The sequence below is a fragment of the Alligator mississippiensis genome, chromosome 3 (assembly GCF_030867095.1).
Source record: "Alligator mississippiensis isolate rAllMis1 chromosome 3, rAllMis1, whole genome shotgun sequence".
Classification (NCBI taxonomy): domain Eukaryota; kingdom Metazoa; phylum Chordata; order Crocodylia; family Alligatoridae; genus Alligator; species Alligator mississippiensis.
In genome coordinates this window covers 276,927,412-276,950,333 of record NC_081826.1, presented here as the reverse complement: position 1 = coordinate 276,950,333, position 22,922 = coordinate 276,927,412, and the positions used below count along the sequence as shown (strand labels likewise).

At 43.9% G+C, this 22,922-nt stretch overlaps 1 protein-coding gene across 2 annotated transcripts in view; it reads right to left on the bottom strand.

Annotated features, from left to right (window-relative positions):
* The window catches only part of FYB1 (FYN binding protein 1), a 91,991-nt gene that overhangs the window by 13,363 nt on the left and 55,706 nt on the right, over positions 1–22,922 (bottom strand). For both annotated transcript variants that reach the window (XM_019495848.2, XM_019495849.2), the window contains exons 9-16: positions 21,324–21,468; positions 16,588–16,610; positions 13,869–13,938; positions 12,818–12,955; positions 11,935–11,966; positions 10,655–10,727; positions 5,698–5,812; positions 2,893–3,055 (exon numbers count right to left, since the gene is read on the bottom strand). In XM_019495848.2, the coding sequence (XP_019351393.2) occupies positions 2,893–3,055; positions 5,698–5,812; positions 10,655–10,727; positions 11,935–11,966; positions 12,818–12,955; positions 13,869–13,938; positions 16,588–16,610; positions 21,324–21,468 (759 nt within the window). The remainder of the gene's footprint in view (positions 1–2,892; positions 3,056–5,697; positions 5,813–10,654; positions 10,728–11,934; positions 11,967–12,817; positions 12,956–13,868; positions 13,939–16,587; positions 16,611–21,323; positions 21,469–22,922) is intronic.

Below are 22,922 nucleotides of genomic sequence, written 5' to 3'. Positions count from 1 at the left end.
ACTCTCTTATCTCACCTCCCACGTCTTGTTAGTAAAATAAATTGGGAGGCTGCCCACAGGTCTTCACTTGGTCCCGGTCCACTGAACTTCACTTAAGATCACTGGCCTTTGAGCCCTTTGCCAGGCCTCCCTACAACACTGTGCTGCACGGGGCACCTCAGGCCTTATGGGTCAATTGTGTGGCTCCAAACCTCCCCTCTACCATGCCCCATGGGTGTTATACCCTCTGCTGGGGCGTACTCAGCCTCAGCTCCTTTAATATAGCTCTAGCCTAGACCCAATGCATTGAGCCTGGCTTTGAGAAACCAGCTTTCATTAATCTCCTCTTGTCATCAGGCCCCTGGCCCTAATCTGCTGCACCCATCTGGCTTTGGGCTCTACACAATTGTGTGCCTACCTCTGGGCACTAATGAGACCTCCAACTCCCCAATTAGCTGTATCCCAACCCAGCGGTTCAAACAATAACACAAACATCAGCCCCTGGGCTATAACATAACAACAACCATGAAGGCAGCACTCTGCCCCTCTAAGAGGGCAAACTTCCACCTTTAGGATAGCGTACCCCTTAGCCCTGGGTACTTTGTGAGCTCCTGGAGTCTTACCACACTTAGAGGTAGCAAAGCAGGCAACACAATGTTTCGGGTAGCTCTCTTGTGTAGGAGCTTTCCCTTAGCAGTTGCCAGCAAGAAAGTGACCCTGCTAGCACCAGCCCTGAGCTTATATGTTCCCTGGGTTCTGCCTCCTTCTGGGCAGCCTGCAGGTGCTGGCTAATTACCTTGTTAGCCTGTTACTCAGGCAACCTACAGCTGTAGAGCTCTGTCTAGTCTGCAAGGCTCCTTTGCTAGACGGCTTCTGCCCTTAAAGGAGCAGGCACCCCCTCAGTGCCCTCTGACACTCAGTAGAGACCAAGATTTTGCAGGATTGAAACCTGCTGAGGCCTTGGAGAAACTCTCCATTTTGAAACAATTCTCTCTTTCTTTCCTAAGGCAGACATATTTGAATGAAAGGATTTTCCCCATCTGCACAATAATACTCACAGCTGTAGTCATGCAACCCAATGAATGCCTGGGCTGCTATTATATAGTTTACATAATATCAGAATATAGGGGATTGTCAATATAACTGCTTTTAGTTGCCTCATGAAACTGGGGATCCTGATTTGCAATTATCCCAAGGCCTCTTGCTACCACTCTGGTAACATAAAAAGGGCCTTAAAGTAGATACAAATTATACCTTCAAACATTTTGAGGTTCACTTCTATTGCCACATTTGACCCAAAGCAAGTTTAAGGGAATGGGGGGATTCCTATCAACTCCCACAAGCTGTGTAGCTGGAACAGTGTAAGGGGACTTTAGCATAAATTAGGACCATTTTATGTATTTCAGTGTAGTTAATCTATATTCATAAGCTACAGTGAAATCTCTGTCAAGTTCCTCACTGAGGTAAGACATATACTATACTCAGTATAACTTAATTGCCTGCAGCAACTAAAAGTTTAATGGTAGAATTAATGTGCAAAAAACTGACATGAAATGTCCTTAATATCTGATGCTTGTTGCTACAGATTTCACAGGGATTTTATTGCAGTACGCTTGTCTCATTTTAAAGCATTATTTATCATATAACTACTCTTGGCATGGCAAATATGAAGGTTATTTCTCTAAAATTCTTGTCAGTATTGGCCATCTTCAGTTTCTGTTGTAAGTGTAAAAACTGTAAAAATTAAGTTGAATTTTAAAAAAGGCTAGAAAATTAGCAAGGTATTAAAATCTGATTTGGGATTCATAAAAAAAATCCAGTAGTATAATCATGTACTATAAGAAGTTACTGAACCACATTATATGCCATATCCTGTACTATTCCACCAAAATCAACAGAAAATATAAGTATTTTAAAGGCATGAAACCATCTCCACTAACATCAATAACAAAGCTGCTATAGACTTCAGTGGGGTAGGATCCAGCCTGGAGAGGCACTAATTAATGTGGAAGTTGACAGGTTTCTGTTCAGAGGTATTCAGTGAAGTTATTTTTGTTTATTTGTCCTTTGTGCATTGCAAAGCAGTAGCTCCTGTCATTGCTGAACCTGTCACGGGGATTTGAGGAATACATTACAGAACACTAACATCATCACAATTATTTTGTGTTTCTTTGTTATTCTTAAAAAAAGAGTGCAATGGAATTCACTCGTTGAGAAGGGCCAAGCAAAGCCGCTCCACCGTTTGAAAGGCCTACATGCAGCCACACTTAGGATCACCTCCCTACACTCTGGCAGATAGCTCCACAAAGCCTCTGGAATTCTGCCAGAATGTCCAAATGCAGCTGTTTTGGAGATGGAGTCTGCTGAAGGGGGAAATTCACTGCAACAATTAAATCTACAAATCTACAGCAAGAATGGGGGCAAGTGATAATACTAGGGAGGACAGATGATATTGGGCAGTGAGGGGAGGGTGAATTTAGCTCCTACCACTTCACTCATTCTGTTCATTCTCTGTGGGATTGCTGTTGTACACTGTGTAGCAAATGGAGACAGAGAAACAGCAAAAGCAAAACAAAGCAGTAAAACTAAATGCCCCTACCCAAACCTGTTAATCTCAGGTTTAAATATAAAAAAAAAAAGATTGCTGACAAGACACCTGTCTTGTCTATGTAGAATGTAAGTGTAGGACAGACAGTCTCTTACCAGTGCCTAACAAAATCTAAGAGATGATGATGATTATAAATATAAGAAATCTCTATGCTGTCATTCATTAAGTAAACAAAGAAAAAGTGATCATCAATCAATACTGAACATAACAAAGTAGGCTACTTGGTGTCATAACTGAAGTTATGCAGTAAACTCATTCTCTACTTGCCAGATCTGTCACTCTGTTCTACTCGTTATTTTACTTACATTTTCCTTCCTCATTCCTACACAAGACCTTGGTATCATCTGTGCTTTGTATAACTTCAACCGACTCCCCTGGCTTCACTTGTAAGTCTTTTGCTCCCCATTTTTTAGAAGACAAATCCAGGGCAACAGTAGTGCAGTAAAGAACTCTAATATCACCTTCAAACTGGAAAAAGAAAATAAAGATGCTTAATACAAACATTACACACAGTTTTTAGCTTTACTTTATATTGCAGTGTCTGAACCTTTAGGGTGCATCCTGATAAGCACGCATGTGCAGGGGCACATGTTTCCTGCAGGACAAATATTTGTCCGCAGGCACACCCCTGCACGCGCACTCTGGTGTGCTGCAAAGTGACCTGGGTGGGATAGGGGAGGCTGGGGGGTAGCACCTGTGCTGGCCCCAACAGCCTTACCTGGGGTCCTGTGGGGCCTCCCAGGGCAGCAGCAACACCAATCCAGCTGCTTGGAGCCTATCCGGTTAGGTTCCCTTTTTGGTGGTGCACACAGCTGCCATGTGCTCAGTGCCACTTTTTCAGTGGTGGGTTTTTTTTACATCAGGATCTTCTGGTGTCAAAAAAACTGCTGTGCTGCAAATTAGCAATGCAATTAACAGGTACACATGCTTTGAGACACTGCAAAGTGCACGCTTGTTGGGATATGCTCTAAGTGGCTGATTTTCAAAAAATTACATAAGGAATTGTGTGTGCTGTCCTGGTCACTGACTGTGATTGGCCTTTGCACATGCAAACACAACATTGCAGGTATAATTAGAGGATCAGTGGCATAACTAGGGATGAGTGAGTAAGGATACAAGATTGGCAGCTGCTGCTACTCCCAGCCCAGTCAAATTGACTACCTCTATGGCTGCCACTGCTACCCAGGGTGCAAAACCCACTTGCACTCTTGCGGAGTGTAGCGGATACAACTGCATTCCAAAGTGTTTGAACATCGGGACCTCCCTGTGAATGCACTGTATACTGTATTTTATTTCAATAAGCATCATTTATGCTTGGGATTATTATTGACAAATTTATAATGGAGAACACTGTCTGGCAGTCAGTCAAAAATCGCACAGGGCAAACTCCTACTGATACAAGGTGTATCTAATTAAATCACTTCTTTCCCTAAAGGCTATTTTTCTCATGCAATTTGTAAGCTGTCTTTGAATAAGTGTATTAACTTCAAGATTTTTGCAATGAAATTGGTCTTAGTGAATGGTACTGAACTGTCATCTCTGGAGAGCCAAATTCTCCTTCCAGCCAACAAACAAGTAAAGCACAGGCGATGGCAATGCAAACTTTCCCACACTGTTTTCCAATGTGTTCCAGCTCTGAGCTGACTCAGTCCCTTCTAGAAGTCAGAGTACAAGCTCATTTTTTGCTCGTTCAGCCCGTAACCTCCTTGCCACTGGCACCATCAATAAAGCTACTTATTTTATTCTATTTCTAGCCAGGTCATAGGTGTACGAAATACTGCAGAATTTGAGAAAGAGGATGCACTGTGCTTTCAGGCTCTTATAAGAGAACTAATCATTACTTTATTATTTGTTGTGTAAGAGGAAAAAATTCTACTGCATTTCAGTAAAGAAATCACACAGCTTTTGAGATTGGTTAAATGCCTAAATCTCACTTCAGCTACTAATCATATGCAACATCTCTTTAATACTGGTACTTTGGAATACAGTTGTCCCTTCAATATAGTAATACAAGTTGTTATTCTGTATGAATTGCACAGTTGTTATTAACTCATGCCTAATGTGACAGTATCAGAAGTTAAGCAGAAGACCTGACATTTTAAAATGTAAAAATAGTAACATTTATTAGACATACATTTTTCAGATTTAGTCTACATTGCCATTGACTTCACTGAGATCAGGCAGGACAATGCTGAACAATTAACCCACCTATCCTGCAGGTTTGGATGGAAGCACACCTACATTTCTGAGCTAACCTTTGTTTCTAAGCCAACCACAGAAAGAGGAACGTTTCCTTTGCGTTGCCAAAGGAACACACATTTTTAATAAATAGAACTTTAGATAGAATTATTTACTAATGTAATTTTGTTAACATTTAATGTAACTTTAGAAAAGTGTCAAATGCATAATCAAACACTGCACTAAATCAGTTCACACAAAATCTCCTTTATCCCAATATGAGCTGACACTGATTCATCATAAAGACATGGATAAGCTATTTATGATTTCCAATACGCTAAGCAGCTACAACCCCTGATTTTTTTCAGGAAACAGAGGACCTCTCCATACTTCTGAATTTATTGAGCTGTTAGATTCTCTGTCATTTCCCTCATCTGTAAAAGTGTGGATAATACAATTTTCTTATTTCTGAGGAGGGTTGTTAAGGGATTAATTAGCTAATGTTGTTTTGGCAGTTATTGAGGTGCCAGTTACTATTCTAGGTATTTGCTGACTCTGGGTCCTCAAGCAACTTAAAACTGCTTAGTTGCTTTGCTTTTATTTTTCTTAATTTAATTGTTAAGTACTGACTTAATGAATAAGGCCCAGACTCCTCAAGCCTTTCATTTGTTCAAGATGTCTTTACCTGCTATTGTTATCCCATTGATTTGAATGGGATTTCTTAGGACAGAATTTCCAAGATGCACATTTTTGTGGAATAAAAACAGAAGACTAGAGTTTATAAAGCTATGTTGAGTTAATATTCTGCCATTAAAACTATTCAAGCAATCACAAAAATGGAGTAATAAACCTTTCAGGGACAAAAGATCATTGCCACATGTATGAATGATAAAATATACAATATTTTTTGTTTACATTCAAATTAGACCTACTTTAAACTTTTTTCTCAACTCTTTCTCCTCCTTTTCCATCCTTTTAGACTTCTGTGCATCTTTCTCATCAGATTTGCCTCTTGCAGTTTTCCATGACTTCTTAAATATTGTCGAACTGAAACGTAAGGTCACAGATAGAACACAGTTAAGAGCATGTGATAATCTTTTAGATCTTTCAATAAAATTGCATTTTCTAATCATTTCCATTACAATATAAATTTACACCAGGGTTGTCCAACTTCTAAGTGGCTAGTGGCCACACAGTAGTTGGACAACCCTGTTTTAAACCTATAGTATTAATACAAGTATTTTTATTGTAGAATCCTAGAAAAATATAGCTGTAAGGGACTTCAGGACATCTAATTCAACTCACTGCTCAAAGCATGTTAGAATGAAGTTATATGTTACACTTACCAGAGGTGCTCAATCCTTAGCCTATGAGCCAGATTCAGCCTGCAGAGTCAAGTAATTTGGCCTGTGGAACTCCCAAGGGGTCTGGAAACCTGGCAGCAGGGGAGTGGAGGCAATTAACACTACTACCACTCCCCCACCACCAAATTTCCAAGCTCCATGTGGCTGAATCAGGGCCCACCTGGGCCAGCCCTGCATGGAGGGATTGGATCCCATTCCTATGCAGTTGGATTCAGTTGGGGCCTGATAAAGCTACATAGAAATGGCCCAATTGGGGCCCAATACTTCTGTGTGGGAATGGCCTGACCAGCACCTGGTCCTGTGCAGCTTCATTGACCCCGGTCAGGTTGTACCACATCAGGTTGTACTACATCAGGCTTCTGCCCTGTGTAGCTGGATCAGACTCAGCTGATCTATTTCTGTGTAGGTGCACTAGCCCCAGCTGAGCCACTACTGCATGCTGGATTGGGTTCAGTGATGGGATTCAGCCTGTGGACCAACCTGCTACCACTCATCCAGGCTGTAGGCCCAAAAGGTTGGTCATTACTAACTTAGACCATTCTAAATCTAGGAAATATAAAGCAGTGTTAAAAAAGTTAGAACATGCTGTAAGCACTCATATGTTAAGGGTTTACCCAATTTCTTGCCTGCACAGCTCAGATTTGCCACCAGAGGGCTCACAAGCAGGGGTATGGTAGGAGCCAGGACTCTATCCTTCTATCCCTGCTCTGGGTGGGAGGGAGAGGTTGGGAGTGGTACGTCCTGGGATGCTGAAGGACTGCAGGACACAGACACAAGTGCAGCTCTGTAACTGAGACTGCTTTGCAGGAAGCATTCTGAGTTATAAACAATCCCCGGGATCAAACAGAAGTTCATTTCTGGTTCCAGGGGGGAGAGGAATCTAGCTGCTGGCTGCAAGCCTGTAGCCAGTTTCCTCTAGCAATGGTCCCTTCTCCCTGCAAGGCTGAAACATTTTCAGAATGTGAAGGGGGAAAGGGAGCAGAGGGAGCTCATTTTAGGGGTTCCTCAGCTGGTGCTAGAGGGTGGGGTGGGTGAATTGGAGCCCCCCCATCTCAGGGGGCTCCAATACACCTGCCCCACCCTTCAGTGGGACTGAAAAAAACCCTAAACTAAACTCTCTCTGTTCCCTTCCCTCCCCTCCATTCTGAAAACAGCTTGAGGCTGGGAGGCAGACGCAAGTGTCAGAAGAAGCTCTGTTTTGAAATGTCTTCATTTGACCCCTCATGCAATAAGGATTCAGATTTTCACTAAATCAGCCATTTTTAAGCTGTCTGCAGCTGCACACTTGTGTTTGGTCACAGCTATAGATGGCTTTCAGTGGCCAGATTGGGTGAAAATTGTCACTTCTTTCTGTGCCCCCAATTGCTTATTTCATCTCTATACAGCAGACTGCAGTTACTCAAATATATGCTTGGTAGCATGTCCTAGAGTAACACTTGCCTAAAGTGATGTAACATTGAGACACTCAGAGGGCACTTAGCACAAGTTAACAAGGTTTAACATGTGGATGCTCATTTTTTTAAGTGTCCTTAGTATGGTCTAAGTGTAACATGCAACTTCACCCTTACACGATATAGGCAGATTTCAAAGACATAAAAAGTAAGACTATTTTTGTTTTTCACTTTTATTGCATGAATGAGTTCTGATTTAAATTGATCAAATATCCAAAATATGGAAAATTATTCCAAAGCTACGTCATGTTTAATATTCCTGTGATGCAGTATTTTTATTGTACTCCTGTGATTGAGTATTTTAGAAGTACCAAAAACAGATCAGAAAAGTGAGAAAAGCCATTTTGGAGCTCTGATCAGGATACTTACATACTCACTATACAACACAGTGGGCATGTCTACATGTGCTAATGCTCCAGGGTGGGTTTAGTGTAGAGTAAACCCACCCCCAGAAGGTGTCTACATGTGCAGGGAAGCAAAAGCAGGTTTGCTGCTCCTGACAGCAGTCCGCTCCCACTTCCTCTGGCCCTGCAACAGCCCCCTAAGTAGCCAGGGGGAGCTCCAGGCTCTCCCTGGGTACTAGCTCAGGGCCTGGCAGGGAGCAGGGGGCCAGGAATCAGCTGTCTCCTGGCAGGGGCTGGGAGATTACTCCCTGGAGCTTCCTGCTGCTGGGACAGGCTCTGCCACCAGAGCCTGAGCAGGGATAATGTCCTCCTGCCCTGGCAGGAGGGAGCTCCCATCCCTAACTCCACAATCATGGAGTGGAGGTTGGGAGATTCTTATCTCCCAGCCCTGGCTCCATGTTTGGGGAGCAGGGGCTGGGAAATTCTCCCAGCTCCCACTCCCTAGTCACAGAGATTCTTCCAGCTCCCACTTCCTGATCATGGAGCCAGAGCTGAGAGAGAAGAATCCCCCCCCGTCCTGGCTCCATGATCACAATTGCAGAGTGGGGACTAGTAGCTCCTTGCTGCCGGGTCAGGGGGACATTGTTCAGACCCAGGCTCTGATGGAGGTGCGCCCCCCCCCAGCAGCTGCTCCTGGGGGCAGGGAGCAATCTCCTGCCCCTTGCTGCCCAGCTGACTGGGAGCGCATTTGCTCCCAGTCGGCCATCTACACGTGCTGTACTACACAGTAATTACTCCCGAGTAAACTTGCTACTTGTATTTACAGGTAGCAAATTTACTTGCAATTAGGGCAAATTACTATACAGTAAATGTCTGCAGATGTAGATGGTGATATTTACTGCATTGTGATTTGCTCTAGTCTCAAGTAACGCAACCAGTGAGTAACAAATATCCCATTAGTGAGTTACTTGAACGGCCATGTGCCTGCTGCCACTGGGCGAACAGGGGATGCGGCACAGCCTGGCGGTGGCAAGCACATGACATCATGTGGCTCCCGAGGCAGTGGCAGTGGGGTGCAGAGCCCCAGCCCACAGCAGGCAGCCCACCTCCACCCAATGCACAAATCCAGGGGGCACGTTCTCCCTGTCCTTCCTCCTGGGTGCATGCAACGGCCGGAGACCCTGGACAAGCTGCCCAGGCACCAACTACCCCATTCACCCCAGCCCCTGCCCCACTTCCTCCCTCACTGTAGGGGCCTTGATCTGCCCCCCCCCCCCACTTTGCCTCCAGAGACTTACCTGCTGGGGGGGGGGGGGATGTGGGTGGGTGTGTACACTTATCATCCCCAAAATAATATTTTCTCCCACTACCTATGCCTAGAGGAGTTGTGGAAACCTCTTTCTTGCAAGTTTTCAAGTGCAGGTTAGACAGGCTCTTGGCCAGGATGGTTTGGTAAGGGATGATCTGGCCTGGATGAGATGACCCTGTGAGTCCCTTCAAGCCCTACTTTCCTATGATCCAATGAGAACCTTACCATTCCAGATAAGCAACACCACACATATGTACAGTAGAACCTGGATACTTGCAGGGTTTGGTTCCTTACCCCTGATATTGGTGAGGGTTTGCAAACTAGCTGAGAGCCATATAGGGCCACAGCAAACAGCTGCACTGGTCCACTAGATGGCCAAGCTGTTTTCTGTGGGTTTTATTTCAATGGGCACTACTTCTCCAGTCAATTGTCGAGGATCACTGATGGACTCCAGCTGCGTAGAGAAGTGCAGCCCTTTGAAGTAAAAACTGCGGCAACCAGCTGAGTGGCTCATCCTTAATTTAGCAACTTGCTGCAAATTAAGTAGGTTGCAAAACATCTAGTTATGCATGATCTAGGTTCTCCTGCATATCCAAAATTCCAGGCTGAACTACATTGTTATTTCCATGTCTGTCACACAATCTGCTTAGTGCCGTAGGGTTGTGGCAGAGACTGAATTCCCTAACTGCCCTTTCCTACTTCCCACGTGGAAAGCTGAGCTTTGATTCTGTATTCTGGAACCAGTAGAACCTCATAGACAGGTGAGGTGTGGGCATTCAACTAGCCAGAAGCTGGGCAGGTCACTGGCTTTCCTTTGCAAGGGGATGCACTGTGTTTTTCTGGCCTCCTGACTAGGATGGTGAAGTGCATTCTCTTTGGAGCTACACTTTAGGAAAGTCAAATAGGGGGACCTGCCACAAGCTGTTTATTTAGTAGTTCTCTCATCCAGCAGCACAATACATCTATACTATAGTGTGCCCTGACTTCTGGACAGAACAATCCCATGCACCTCTACAGGCTGGGGGCTGACTGGCTGGGCAGCAACTCTGCAGAAAAGGACCTGGGGGAACAGTGTACTATAAGCTGAATATGAGCCAACAGTATGAAACATAACAGATGCACTGGTAGGAGTGTTGCCATCAGATCAAGGGAAGTGATACTTCCCCTCTATTCTGCACTAGTGAGGCCACATCTGGAGTACTGTGTCCAGTGTTGGGCCCCCACTACAGAAAGGATGTGGACAAATTGGAGAGAGTCCAGTGGAGGGCAACAAAAATGGTGAGGACAAAGAGACCCCCAGTAACGGCAACAAGCAAAGTAGATGCACTAAGTGATGTAACAACTAGCCACTCTCAAATATTTTGAACATGTTGCAGAATAACTATTTCTCCACCAAAAGAATCACTCTTATTTTCACTTGCCTGATTTCTGCTGGTGGAGGAGGGAAGTCTGATGAATCCACATCATCATAAACATCACTGTCTCCCCCTGAATCTGAAATAGGAAGGTTCAAAGCAATAGTAAATTAACAAGAAGTCCTGTGGAAATGAATTACAGTCTAAAGTTGAGGGTCAAAATGATAAGAACTAGCTGAAGTACTTGTATTTGTATCCATGTCTTATAGTATGATAGGCAGTTTTGAATTTTGTACTGTCTACTGTGATTACCCTGAAATCAGCCAGTCTTTTCAGAATAAGACTCTCTATTATTAATAATAGGTATTCACCGATATTTGAATCTGCTTAAACTAAAACAAGTTTTAGCACATGTTGGCTAACGCAGCAATCTTTAATCTTCGATTTAATTAGGTCATTTCCCACTGTGCTACCTAATGGTATATTTTTAGGGCTTGATTTTTAATTTATACTCAAGACAATTTACACCACTTGATAACAGCATAAAGGTGCCTGAAAGTGGGCGTGAATCACATTTATGCTAATTTTAAGACCACTTTACATTGCCAAAGCAGTGGAAAGAGGCCTGAACATAAATAAGAAAACCCCCCTCTAAAATAGAACTTAACTCTTTATTTACTGTGATGACTCTTTAAGGTATTGACTTGATAAGTTTAACATCTAATACCTTATTCCAAGCTTATAGAGCATGCTTTACAGTGTAAGTTCTGGTTCTAGGCAACAGCACCAAGAATTTTAAGAATTTGCTTAATATTCCACAACAGGGACAATATTTACCAGTGTTTATTGTCTTAAAAAGATAGGTCTAAAGATAGAATCAGTGTTTGTTGTGTTAAAAGGTTGGTTTTAAAAATAGCCATGTAATTGCATACCTGAAAAAACCTTGCACGAAGTATTTCTATTTACCTGTATCTATTTATACTTTTGGATGAATAAAATATATATGTGCAAAAATCATAAGCAGGAAGTTATGACACTCTCTATTAATGCTTTTTATAGAATAAAAATATCATTTGTATGTTTTTGTTGGTAGGCCAGGTCAGCCAAGTTATTTTGAAATTCATCTTCTGGATATGGTATAAACAGATTATTCAGTCTTCGCATCTTATGTTTCTGTTAATATCACAACACAGAATATTTGCCTTGTTTCTTATATTCTTCCTCTAAATGATCTGACTGAGTACAGCACTTCAAGAAACTGCGGTGTGGGGGTTTTTATTAATATTATGCTGTAAGGAGTAATAAGAAAACAGAACAATGAAAAAATATATTTGATTATTACTCACCTTTTGCAACCTGCTTTGCTGAAGGAGACATGCTGAAAAAAATATAATTTTCATTAGAAAACTGTAATCAGATAAATAGACTTAATTGAAGATATCAACAGATAGTTCGTCATATATGGGCTGCATTTCCAGCCAATTTTGAACAGCTGCAGTGACACTAGGAATGATAGTTAACTGGCCACCTGATACAGTGTTTTGATCACAGTGTCAGGTAAATTAGTTCAGAACCAGCCTAGTAAAACCACCAATAGCTTGTCTACCACAGTTGCCTCGTTACAGGTAAGAATAGGGGAGCTGCACAGGTCCTATGGCAAGGAGGAGTATTACTCACAAATTGTAATTGACATGAAATCAATGACAATAAGACTGGATCAAAAAGAGGTGACTTGTGGCTTCATCAAACATTTTAGAATCAGTAAGCTGCTTTTGTGAGCTGTAGGGGAATCTGAATAGAGGAGCAGGTGAAAGGAAAAGAACACCTTTGCCTCTTATTCACATATTTCATATTTATGAGGCATCACAAGTAGATGCCAGTCACTCTGCGCTGCTTTGGGGATCCAAAGAAACTTAAGCTACTGCTGAGTTTACAGGAAAATCTTGTTACCAGAGAATCATAAAGTAGCTGGAATATACCAGTGCCTTTCACAGAAAAACTATTTTAGTGAGTGGGCTCATGCAGTAAATAGATACAAGTTGTTAGCATAGAATGATTATATTATGAAGAGAGAGGAGAGAGGAGAGCAATATTTTTACATGATCTGTTTTCTGAGATACAATTTGATTGGTGACTCATTAGGTTGCTATGAGAACATGTTAGTAGCATGTGATCAATACTGTATTAGAATTAGTTATAGTGCACTGTGTTTTCATGGCAGATTCTTACAAGGAACCTCCATTATCTTCTGACTCATTGACTTTGGCTTTCTCTCGTGCACCTTTCTTTTTGTCATCTTTGCCCTTTATCATCTTCAAAAGCCCCCACGACCAGGAATCACTCTTTTCTTCATCCTGGGATACAGACCTTTGGAGTATGCATGCAATTATCACAATGTAGAAAAAGATATTTTTTCTATCAGGGCCATTATTTAGTCTTGGTTGATGCATGTAATTCTAATTCATGAGAATTATATACATAACATGAGATGAAAATAGACACATTATCTACAGTGTTGGTATTTAATAAAATTAAAATTAAAAATGGTATTAGAACAAGAGCCATTGGCTCTGATTCTGCAAAAAAGTGAGAGCCACTGGCTCCATGCAATGGAAAGATCTGCCTGAATTAAATTCATTGTAGAACTGGCAACCAATTATATTGGTTGTACAAGCACACAAGATCTGAATTACTTATTTAGAAAAAAACTGAGGGTTATTAAGCACAAGTCTGCACTGAAGATCTCTCTGATAGGGCTGAACCATGTATGGGGGGCAGAAGAAGAAGTCAACAAGTCCGCTCCCCTCTTTTTTTAGACATCTTCCAGCTCCTCTAGGTTCATTCACTTACCAGGTCAGTTATTTGTATTCTGCTTTTATTTGTACGCAAACCAGCATTCAAATTGTTTTATCCTCTATTACTGTTTTCTAAAGATAGTTCTATACAGCTGCAGTTTTTAGGATGCCTATGGATAAAACTTCTTATATTGATCCATTCTACATACTAATTATCCCATTCTTGAAAAGATTGTAAAACAACCTTGAAAAGAACAGTAGAATTCAGTTCTTTCTTAGCTCTATTCATGCTCTTTTGATGTGGAGTCAGTTTACCTCCGGAATAGTTTAGTGGCATCTAGATTGATGACTTTTTTGAATCAATGGACCCATGCGAATTTACACTAATGATCTGGTCAACTACTTGTTCAATGTTATTCCAAATGAAAATATAAAGACAAAACTATGGTACAAAATTAAAATGGTCAAGTGATAAAAAGACTTACCTAATGTTAACATCTTCATCCTCCATTCCTTCATAAATTTCTTGTGTACTGGGAGGAGGTGGGAACATCACTTAAAAAAATCAAACAGTGAAATAATCCATGAGTTCTCCAATTGTGTCATAGTCAGATATAAGCCAGTGGCATGTCATAGGCACTGTTTTTCTGACATCTTTGCAAATATGGAGGAAAAAATCCTCAGCTGATGTAAATCAGCATAGTTTTTTTCTCAACAGAGCTATATTGATTTATACCAATGGGGGAATCTAGCCCATGACATCTATATACAGTAACATCAGTAATAAGCAGTTGAACATTGAGATCAAATATGTTTACACAGTACTTGAGGAAAACAGGGACATTATTTCTGATCAACTTAGTGACATGATTTTTGCTTTTTTAATTTTAATATTTTGCGTGAATCTCATGTGTGGGTGGTACCAGTCCACCATTCTTGGAGACTGAGATTCTCTGTTCCTCCAGAGAGGAAGTAAATCCGAAGCAAGGGCAATGCAGTTTCTTCCCATTGGCCTCCGTTCTGACCTGTGGGCAGCACTCTTGGAGTAAAAGTGTAGTCCAGTCTCCAGTCCATTATGATCTCTCTGCTCAGATTGTTAACTGAGACCTATGCCTATTTTATATTATCTTCTTTCAACCAGGCAAGAAGGAATTTCATGCCTGTGTCGCAGGGCACCTTAGTGCCTGCTCCTAAGAGAGGAGAAACTGCCAGGGAGAGAGCCCTGGCAGAACCAAATGAGCACAGCTGTGGGTTGCTGGAGCAACTAAGCGGAGCCAGCTGCCTGTAGGGGGCAGGGCCTGGCCCTTATAAAGCCCAGGGCCGAAGCCAGGCTGGCAGTTCTCTGCCAGCAGCCGGAGAGGCAGGAGCTCCCTTGGCCGAGACATGGGAAGGAGCCTAAGTTGCAAGTACAGCTCATGATAGCCCTGGAGGCTTGAGCTATGATGATGAGTTATGGCTATGTGGCTTGCATTTGTGTTACAGCCTAGGGGCTTGTGGTTTTGCTTTGTGTTTGTGTTATTACACCCGGAGGCTTGGGCGAGGCTGTAGGGGTTGGAGGAGGCCTCAATTACTTGCATGCCAGTGCGTGAGCAACTGGCGGCGAGGAGCGCGGCCAGTGGGTCGCGGGCGCAACCCGTAGGTTGCAGACAGGGACCGGGACCCCGGATTGCGTGTGGGGGGAACATAGCCCCCCGGCCCCAGGAAAGGGGCGGTATTACTGAGTAGCCCAGTGTGGGCGCGGCGAGCCCCCAGAGAGGGGGAACGCCCTTGTACGTTATTGAGTAGCCCAGTGTGGGCGCGGCGAGCCCCCAGAGAGGGGGAACGCCCTTGTACGTTATTGAGTAGCCCAGTGTGGGCGCGGCGAGCCCCCAGAGAGGGGGAACGCCATCGTGTTTTATTGAGTAGCCCAGTGTGGGCGCGGCGAGCCCCCAGAGAGGGGGAACGCCATCGTGTTTTATTGAGTAGCCCAGTGTGGGCACGGCGAGCCCCCAGAGAGGGGGAACGCCCTTGTACATTATTGAGTAGCCCAGTGTGGGCACGGCGAGCCCCCAGAGAGGGGGAACGCCCTTGTACATTATTGAGTAGCCCAGTGTGGGCACGGCGAGCCCCCAGAGAGGGGGAACGCCCTTGTACATTATTGAGTAGCCCAGTGTGGGCGCGGCGAGCCCCAGAGAGGGGGAACGCCCTTGTGTATTATTGAGTAGCCTAGTGTGGGCGCACGGGCATAGCGAGCCCGGCCGCAGGCTAGTGCGGCAATCCCCCTCAGACCAAGGCAGGGCGCTGCGGTTGCCCCTGAGAAGACGGGGAGTAGCAGCGCGGGGAGCCAGAGTCAGGGAGGGTATCTGTGCGGTTGGCCCATAGGACCAGAGGCCCGCTAGAGAGTCCCGGAGCGGAACCACACCGGCAGGGGAGGCCCAGAGTAGGCCAGACGAGAGTCCCAGCAAGAGGCTGGGCATGAGAGAGGGAGCCCAGGGTGGGCCACAGTAGAGACAGACCGGACAACGTCCTTTACATCCGCGAGGCTTGGGGCGTGGTATCAGGGGAGGTAGGAGCCACGCATAGCCCATAAGGCTAGGGCGCTTGGGTAGCGCCCACTATACGGGGAGACCCACGAGGGGTCCAGGAGCGGACAGGCTCGAGGTAACACAAGGCAGCCTCCCTATTACATATATTCCATCAAGACGTGGCGGGCGAGAATGGAGGGTGCCCTTGGGCCAGAGTAGCGCGGGGTGACAGGGCCTCAAGGAGATCACGGCCCTCCGCGAGGACCCCGCCGTGACAGCATGATAATTGCTCTGTAAGCTGAGAGGATGATCTGATCTGAGCCTTTAGGATAAACAAGCAAGGCCACAGAAAAACAAATACTAGCTGACTCAATCATTTTAAATGTGGATTAGTTCTGTCAAGATGCTCTTAACAAGGAGAACCTATTGCATTAACACAGATTAGAATAGCAAAATGAGACTGGAACAACACGTCCCCCTGTATCCAGAGTTGAACATACTGATTTATCCAGGTGAAGTGAAAGTGTATTCTGTCAATGCTTGGTGTAGCTTGTCCTTTGCTATAGTATATTTAGCATACTAATAACACCATTATTTAGAAATAGTTCAGATCTGCACCTGCAGGTAAACAACAAAGAAACAAAAACCAAAACAAAGACAACCTTCCCCCCTCCCCAGATGAATTAAAAGTAAAACTTACGTCCACTTCCACTTTGACCACCACTGGGAAAACATAAATGAAAAGAACTTTTAGAGTAAAAATGTTCATTAATTGTATAACGATAAACACCATCACCCACCACTTTTCTGGTCAGTGTCCTAAACATGCCTTGCTTTAGCACACACAGATTCAGGAGGGCTTCAAAGCCAAATCAGCAGTACCTAGGTGCTTAGATTTACATTCATGCATGTAAAATCCCACTTTGCATGCATAAATGCTGATATTTGAATGCCCAAATATGTCATTTCTTTTTCTCTCCCTTTGTCTTTCTTCAACCCAATTAATCACTCACAACTCAAAATGAGTTGCTCTGAGTAATGCACCAGAGAGTTCTTCATCCCACTCATCACTGAATAGTTTCTTAATAAGGAGAGAGAAACCCCACATAGATTTAGATACAACACCAAATGCTTTCAGTTAACCATGTACTTTACCCCAAAAGTTCTCTCTAGAAAGGAATAATTTAAAAGTTTTCTAAAGAAAACAGAAACACAGGGCTAGTATCTGTAACTCTTTTGGTTAATGTAAAAAATAAAGGGACTCAATATTTTGTAATACAAACTATGATCCAAGTTTTCTGATTCCATGAACTACTGCAGATACCCCAAAGGCAATAATGTTTCATGCATTCACACAAACAAAACACTTGCCCCCTCAGCCATTAAAATGTTGTTAATAATACGCTTCCAATAAGCATCATCTGCATTTGATGTCAAGAAAGAATGCCCTGTTATATTTATATTTTATTGCACATATAAAATTATAAATTATATAAAATGAATATAGGTATTTGTATATTGTATAGGTATTTCATGTCCTCTACATTTTTGTTGACATCACTGGGACTGTTCTGGGAATAAATTGTCTAATCTGACCCCTAACACTTCATCAATGCATATGTGCACTTCAAGTTTAATCCCTGACTGTGTCATCTTCATAAAGACAAAAGGGTAAATGAAATTACTACAATACTCCTTAACTAGATTTTATCAAGAAGTGCCTTTAGCTTCTAATGTCGTATTCTTGGTATTCTGAGCACTATATATGACTTCATCTTTCTAAGAGTGCAGCAATAGAAGGGTTCATAACAATTGAGAGCATCCCCTCTACAAATGAGAACCATATTTTAAAAACATGTATTAAAATAAAACTTTCAATACAGCAGTCTTGGGAAGTTATTAAAAAACTGAATCAATACCATGTAATTGCCTTGGTGTTAATAGTTCTTTGGCCAATTAATTTATTTTTATTGAGTTCTTATGTTGGTCTCAAGACATACTGATATAGAAGTCAGACATTTTGAATGATTCATGTTTGTGAACTGGATATAATGCTGTAAAGACTAGACAAAATAAAAAATGTCAAACTATAGCGTGAAGAGTTTAATGAATCACAGTAGGATTCTAAAACTAAACTTCAGCCTTCTACTCATACCAGAGGCCTGTACTGCGTTATTTTACAGGATATTACTTAAAATGTATACTCTATTACTTTCTAAGTAATCCATTTTAATAAATGTAAATATATATGTATGCATTTACTGCTGGCTATTGAAAGCACATTTAATCCCTTAAATTGGGACTGTCGCTTGACATCATAAAAAGAAAAGTTCTACAATGTTTTTCTCAGGAAGGCACATAATGAAGGAATGGACTCTGACCTAGAATAGTGAATATACTTAATTTCTGTTTGTGCTTGGTGTTAGACAGGCATGCAGTAGGGGAAGGTAGCATTGAGCCACTTCTGTGCTCCCCTGATTCAAAAAACAGTTTAGTCTACTGCTTAAAAATGATTTTCTTGAAGGCACCTTTTTTAGGTCCAGTTGTTCAGAGCTTCTAGGGGATGTTCTGGCAACTGAAGATCAGCTGCACACGTTAGTCTCCCAGCCACACTCCCTTTATCTCAGCCACATCTAAGGGTGCAGACAGATGTAACAATTGAAGTGTTTCAAAGTGAAATGTACTAGGAAACATTTTAAAAAGGAAAAAAAAAATCAGCAAGGTGACATACGTATGGCCCTTTGCTGCTTGCTGGCTTGAATGTTTCAAAATGCTGCAGCCTCCTCTAGCAGCAGTCAGAGACAGGAAGTAGAATGGAAGGGAGCCTGGAGGGGAGAGGTAAATGGGATGGGGGAACTGTGGGGACTCCCCAGCTCCCCTTCTAGGAGTCTGATTGATACTCCAGACTTTCCCTTTCCCTTCCCCTTCTCAACTGAATGAAGATGTCCTGGCTCTGGCTGTGTTGGCTGTGAGGCCCCTGGGAGTCAGCAGGGATCTGACAGGGGGACAGTAGGTGCATCTAAATTAAATGCTTTACTGTGAAGTAGTGTAGTTTACTGCACAGTAAGCATGAGTGTCTACACGTGCACATGCTTGCTGTACAGTAAACCTTGCTAATCACAACTAAATTTGCTACCTGCAAATGTAAGTAGCAAATTTACTTGCGGGTAGTTACAGTGCAGTAGTGCTCATGTGGACACATGACCAGAAGCAAATCTTCTAGTCAGTTGGCCGTCATGGGGTGAGAGATTGCTCGTTGCCTCCGGGAGCTTCCTGCTGCAGGGGTGAGCTCTGCCACTGGAGCCCAGACAGGGACTATGTCCCCCCTGTCCTGGCAGCAGGGAACTCCAAGACTTCCCCCCCCCCCCCCCTTTCGAGATCATGATCAGGATTGCAGGGCTTGGGCTGGGAGATCCTTCTCAGAACAAGCTCTGTGGTTGCGGGGCCAGAGCTGGGAGACCTATCCTGAGAGAAGGATCTCCCAGTCCAAGGCCCATGACCATAGAGCTCGGGCTGGGAGATAAGGCTCTCCCAGTACTGGCTCTGTGGTCACAGAGCTGGTGCTGGGAGCTCTCTGCTGACATGAGCTGGGGAGTCTGTTTCCCACCCATCTCCATGATTACGGAGCTGAGCAGGGAACAAGCTCTCCAGCCTGTTCCCCACCCAGCTTCACACTCAGTCAGGGGCAAGTCCCAGCCCCATGCCCTGATCAGGTGATTGAGATGTAGGGCTTGGACAGTGCTGCAGTGGTGGGGCAGGTCCCAGCTGTCTGCCCCATCCAGCTGTGAGGCAGCTAGTAGTGAGGCCCGAGCTGGATGGGGAATCCCTGGCCAGCCGGGGGCTTGTTGCTAGCTGTCCCACTGGAGGATTGGGGCAGGGAGCTGGGACCTGGTGATTCTATGATTCCATGACCTGCCTCTCTCCTGCAGCTCTTTTTAAGCCCCCTGCCCTGATCAGGGAGCTGGGGCTGGGAGCTCCCTGCTGCCAGGGCAGGGGGACATTGTCCCCACCCCAGCAGCAGACAGTCCCCTGTGAGCACAGAGCAATGTCCCATCTCTGGCTAGAAGACAGCTGTCTCCTGGCCCAGCATTGCCTGCCAGGCCCTGGTTAGCACCCAGGGGGAGCCTCAAGTTCCTCCTGGTGGCGGCAGGGCACACTGCAGGGCTGCAGGTAGTGGGAGCAGATTTGCTGCTGGTGTCTACATATGCAGAGACATGGAAGCAGATTTGCTGCAAATCAGCTCCCATGTCCCTGCATGTGTAGACACCTGCCCAGGAGTGTTTACTTGTGAATAGCTTACTCACAAGTAAATTGATTTCAGATAAAATGTAGACACGCCCAGTGGGGACAGTCCTGGGTGCAGGGATCCCAGGAGAAGGCATGGGGGTTTTCAGTCAGGAACCAGCAGTGCCCTGGGACCTTGAGTGGGAACTGAGGGTTGGACAGCTGGCAGGCTCTTCTTCCACTCTCCCTCCCTCCCCCATGCAGAAGTAATAAAAAGTGAAATGCACCAAATAACCCCTCAATTACAGAGGTTCTATTTTGGAACACTTCAGCTACTTTTGAAACATTTCAAAGGCATCAGGAACAATTCAGTTGTTGCATCAGTCTGCACCCTAAGTCAAAGCATGATGGCATATTCTGAAAACCGGAACATGTCAATTGCCACAGGATGGTTCTCCTACGCAGCAGATAGTCTCCTCATTCTGGATATGCCATTTGTTGGGTTAGAGAGGTTAACCTTATTAGTTAGTTTCCCATTGCCCATCCCTGTCTTGCCTCCAGACTTCTCCCTGCAGTCTGTGAAGACACTGAGAGACACCATACTTTAGGGCAAGAGCACTGGTGAGGAATACCCTGTGCAGTCATAATGATTCCTTTGATTTTAGAGTCTTTTACTAAAGACTCTAGGCTGGAAAGGGCAGAAAATGACTTGAAAGGAGATAAGAGAGTAGTACTGTTTGTTCTGCACTCTGTATTGTGCTGTATTTGTGGGACTTGCATTTTATTTAATTGTTTTCTACAAAGCTCCAATTGCTAAGCATGTTCTCAATTTCCAATGTTACCAAATGGATTGTTTCAGATATGTAGGCATTAAGTTACAGGCTGACTAGGAGGAAACATCTAGATGCTTGAAACTTATACTCTGGCTCTGTTAAACAAGTTACATTTTATGAAAGAAGGCTTCAGAACTTGTAGTATTTCCTAATTCAACTCTCGGAAATACCTTGGTAAGCTCAAATACTGCAAGCTAATGTATGTTGCCTTTTTTTAGTGGTGCTTACTTAAATTTCAGGTGTGTATAATTCTGAAATGTTGTGTGTCAGCAACAATATATTTTATTTTACAATATCTTTGTTTCTCTGTTACAATTTTTCTCATTTGGGCTGGCTGGGCTAAGTAATCATTTTCTTTAAATTTGCTCTTCTTACATACCTGCTGCTACTGTCCTGCTCTCCAACATCATCATATACTTCTTGGTCACTATCTCCATGTCTCATGGTAGCACTGAAGGAAGGTCTTTGTTTTCTTTTTAATGAATCATAGTCAATCTCCACCAAGGTTGTTTTAATGTAACCATCTAAAACAGTGAAACTGTATGATTTAGTAGCCATACTTTCAAAGCACAGAAAGGACTTTCCAAAAGGGCTGCAAATTCAAATAATTATAACTGCAATGTCCTGCTGAAAGTCTTCATAGACATTCCTAAATCTGAGTGTGCTGTACCCATAATAAACAAAGATGAACTATATTTACACTTCCCATTTACAGTGGTTCAAGTCAGTTGTAATTACATAGCATGCTATTAATTTGTACACACATCAAGATATGTGCAAGAAGGAGGAGAATCAGGTCCTTTACCTTGGAAACACAATCTCACCTGAGATAAAATTAACTTAAGCGTACATATCAGCTACATAGAAACCTATGGTAAATGGTCTCAACCCTCAGCTGCAGCAGAAGACTGCATTATACAAATGGTATAGAGTAAGACAAGCACTAAGTTACCTTATGGTGCTTTTTTTTGTCAATCCAGAAACTGGCTACTTTGCAACTGGCCAATTCCTCAAAATAATTTAGAGCAATCCAGTGCCTATAGAGGCTGATAAATCACTGGAGTTTGAGCTATACCTTATGGTGTCATACAGACATAGGCATTATGCTTGTCCTTTGCCATTGAGGCTAATACAGACATTTGGGAGGTTAAGTTGGATTCAAAATTGGCTGCCCAATTTAAACTTAGCTTCTCCTGGTGCCAACCTTACATTTGCAGACCCAGTCTCAGTGACCAACAACCAGTCCAAACCTGTAACTGAACAGAAGTTTCATGCAGATAAACTGGTTGAAAAATTGCAGAATCTGATTTAAGATAAACTGGAATCTATGTAGTAACAGACTCATTCAATTTAGGTCAAACCAGTGGGTTGCACTTCTTGTCCACTTCCCTTGTGCAGCCTTAGGGCTAGGAAAACGCAGCCACTGGCCCCAGCCCTGGGGCTGCTCTTTTCTTTCCACGCTGGTCTATTTTTTTGCCCCCTTGACCTCTTCCTCTCCCCCCAGCTAGCCCTCTCAGCCCCCATCCCACAAGCTGCTCTGGGTGTAGCCGATTTTATCAGTGCTTCCTGTGGCCAGAGCCAAGCAAGTAAGGCCTGGTGGATGGGGGGGGGGGGGGGGGGGGGGGAGAGGTGTAGGTTAGCTGGGGTGGGGGGGAACTCCACTCGACCTACAGGTTGTGCCTCCACCCCATGTGAGTTGCACTTGACCCACCCTGCCCCACCCATGGGTCATGCCTGTCACACCTGCCCCCCTACCCCTCATAGGCTGTGGCTGCCCCCCCATGCATGGGCCGCACCTACTCTCCCTACCCTACCCGCATGTTGTACCTCCCTCCATCCCCTGGCAGACTCTGGATTCCCTCCAGTCTGCTGGACCCCACCCCCAACCACCTGGCTAGCCCCCCCACAGCTATTTTGAATCAGTTTAACCTCCCTTTTATGCTTCCAAATGTCTGTACTTAGCCTGGAGGTGCACTGG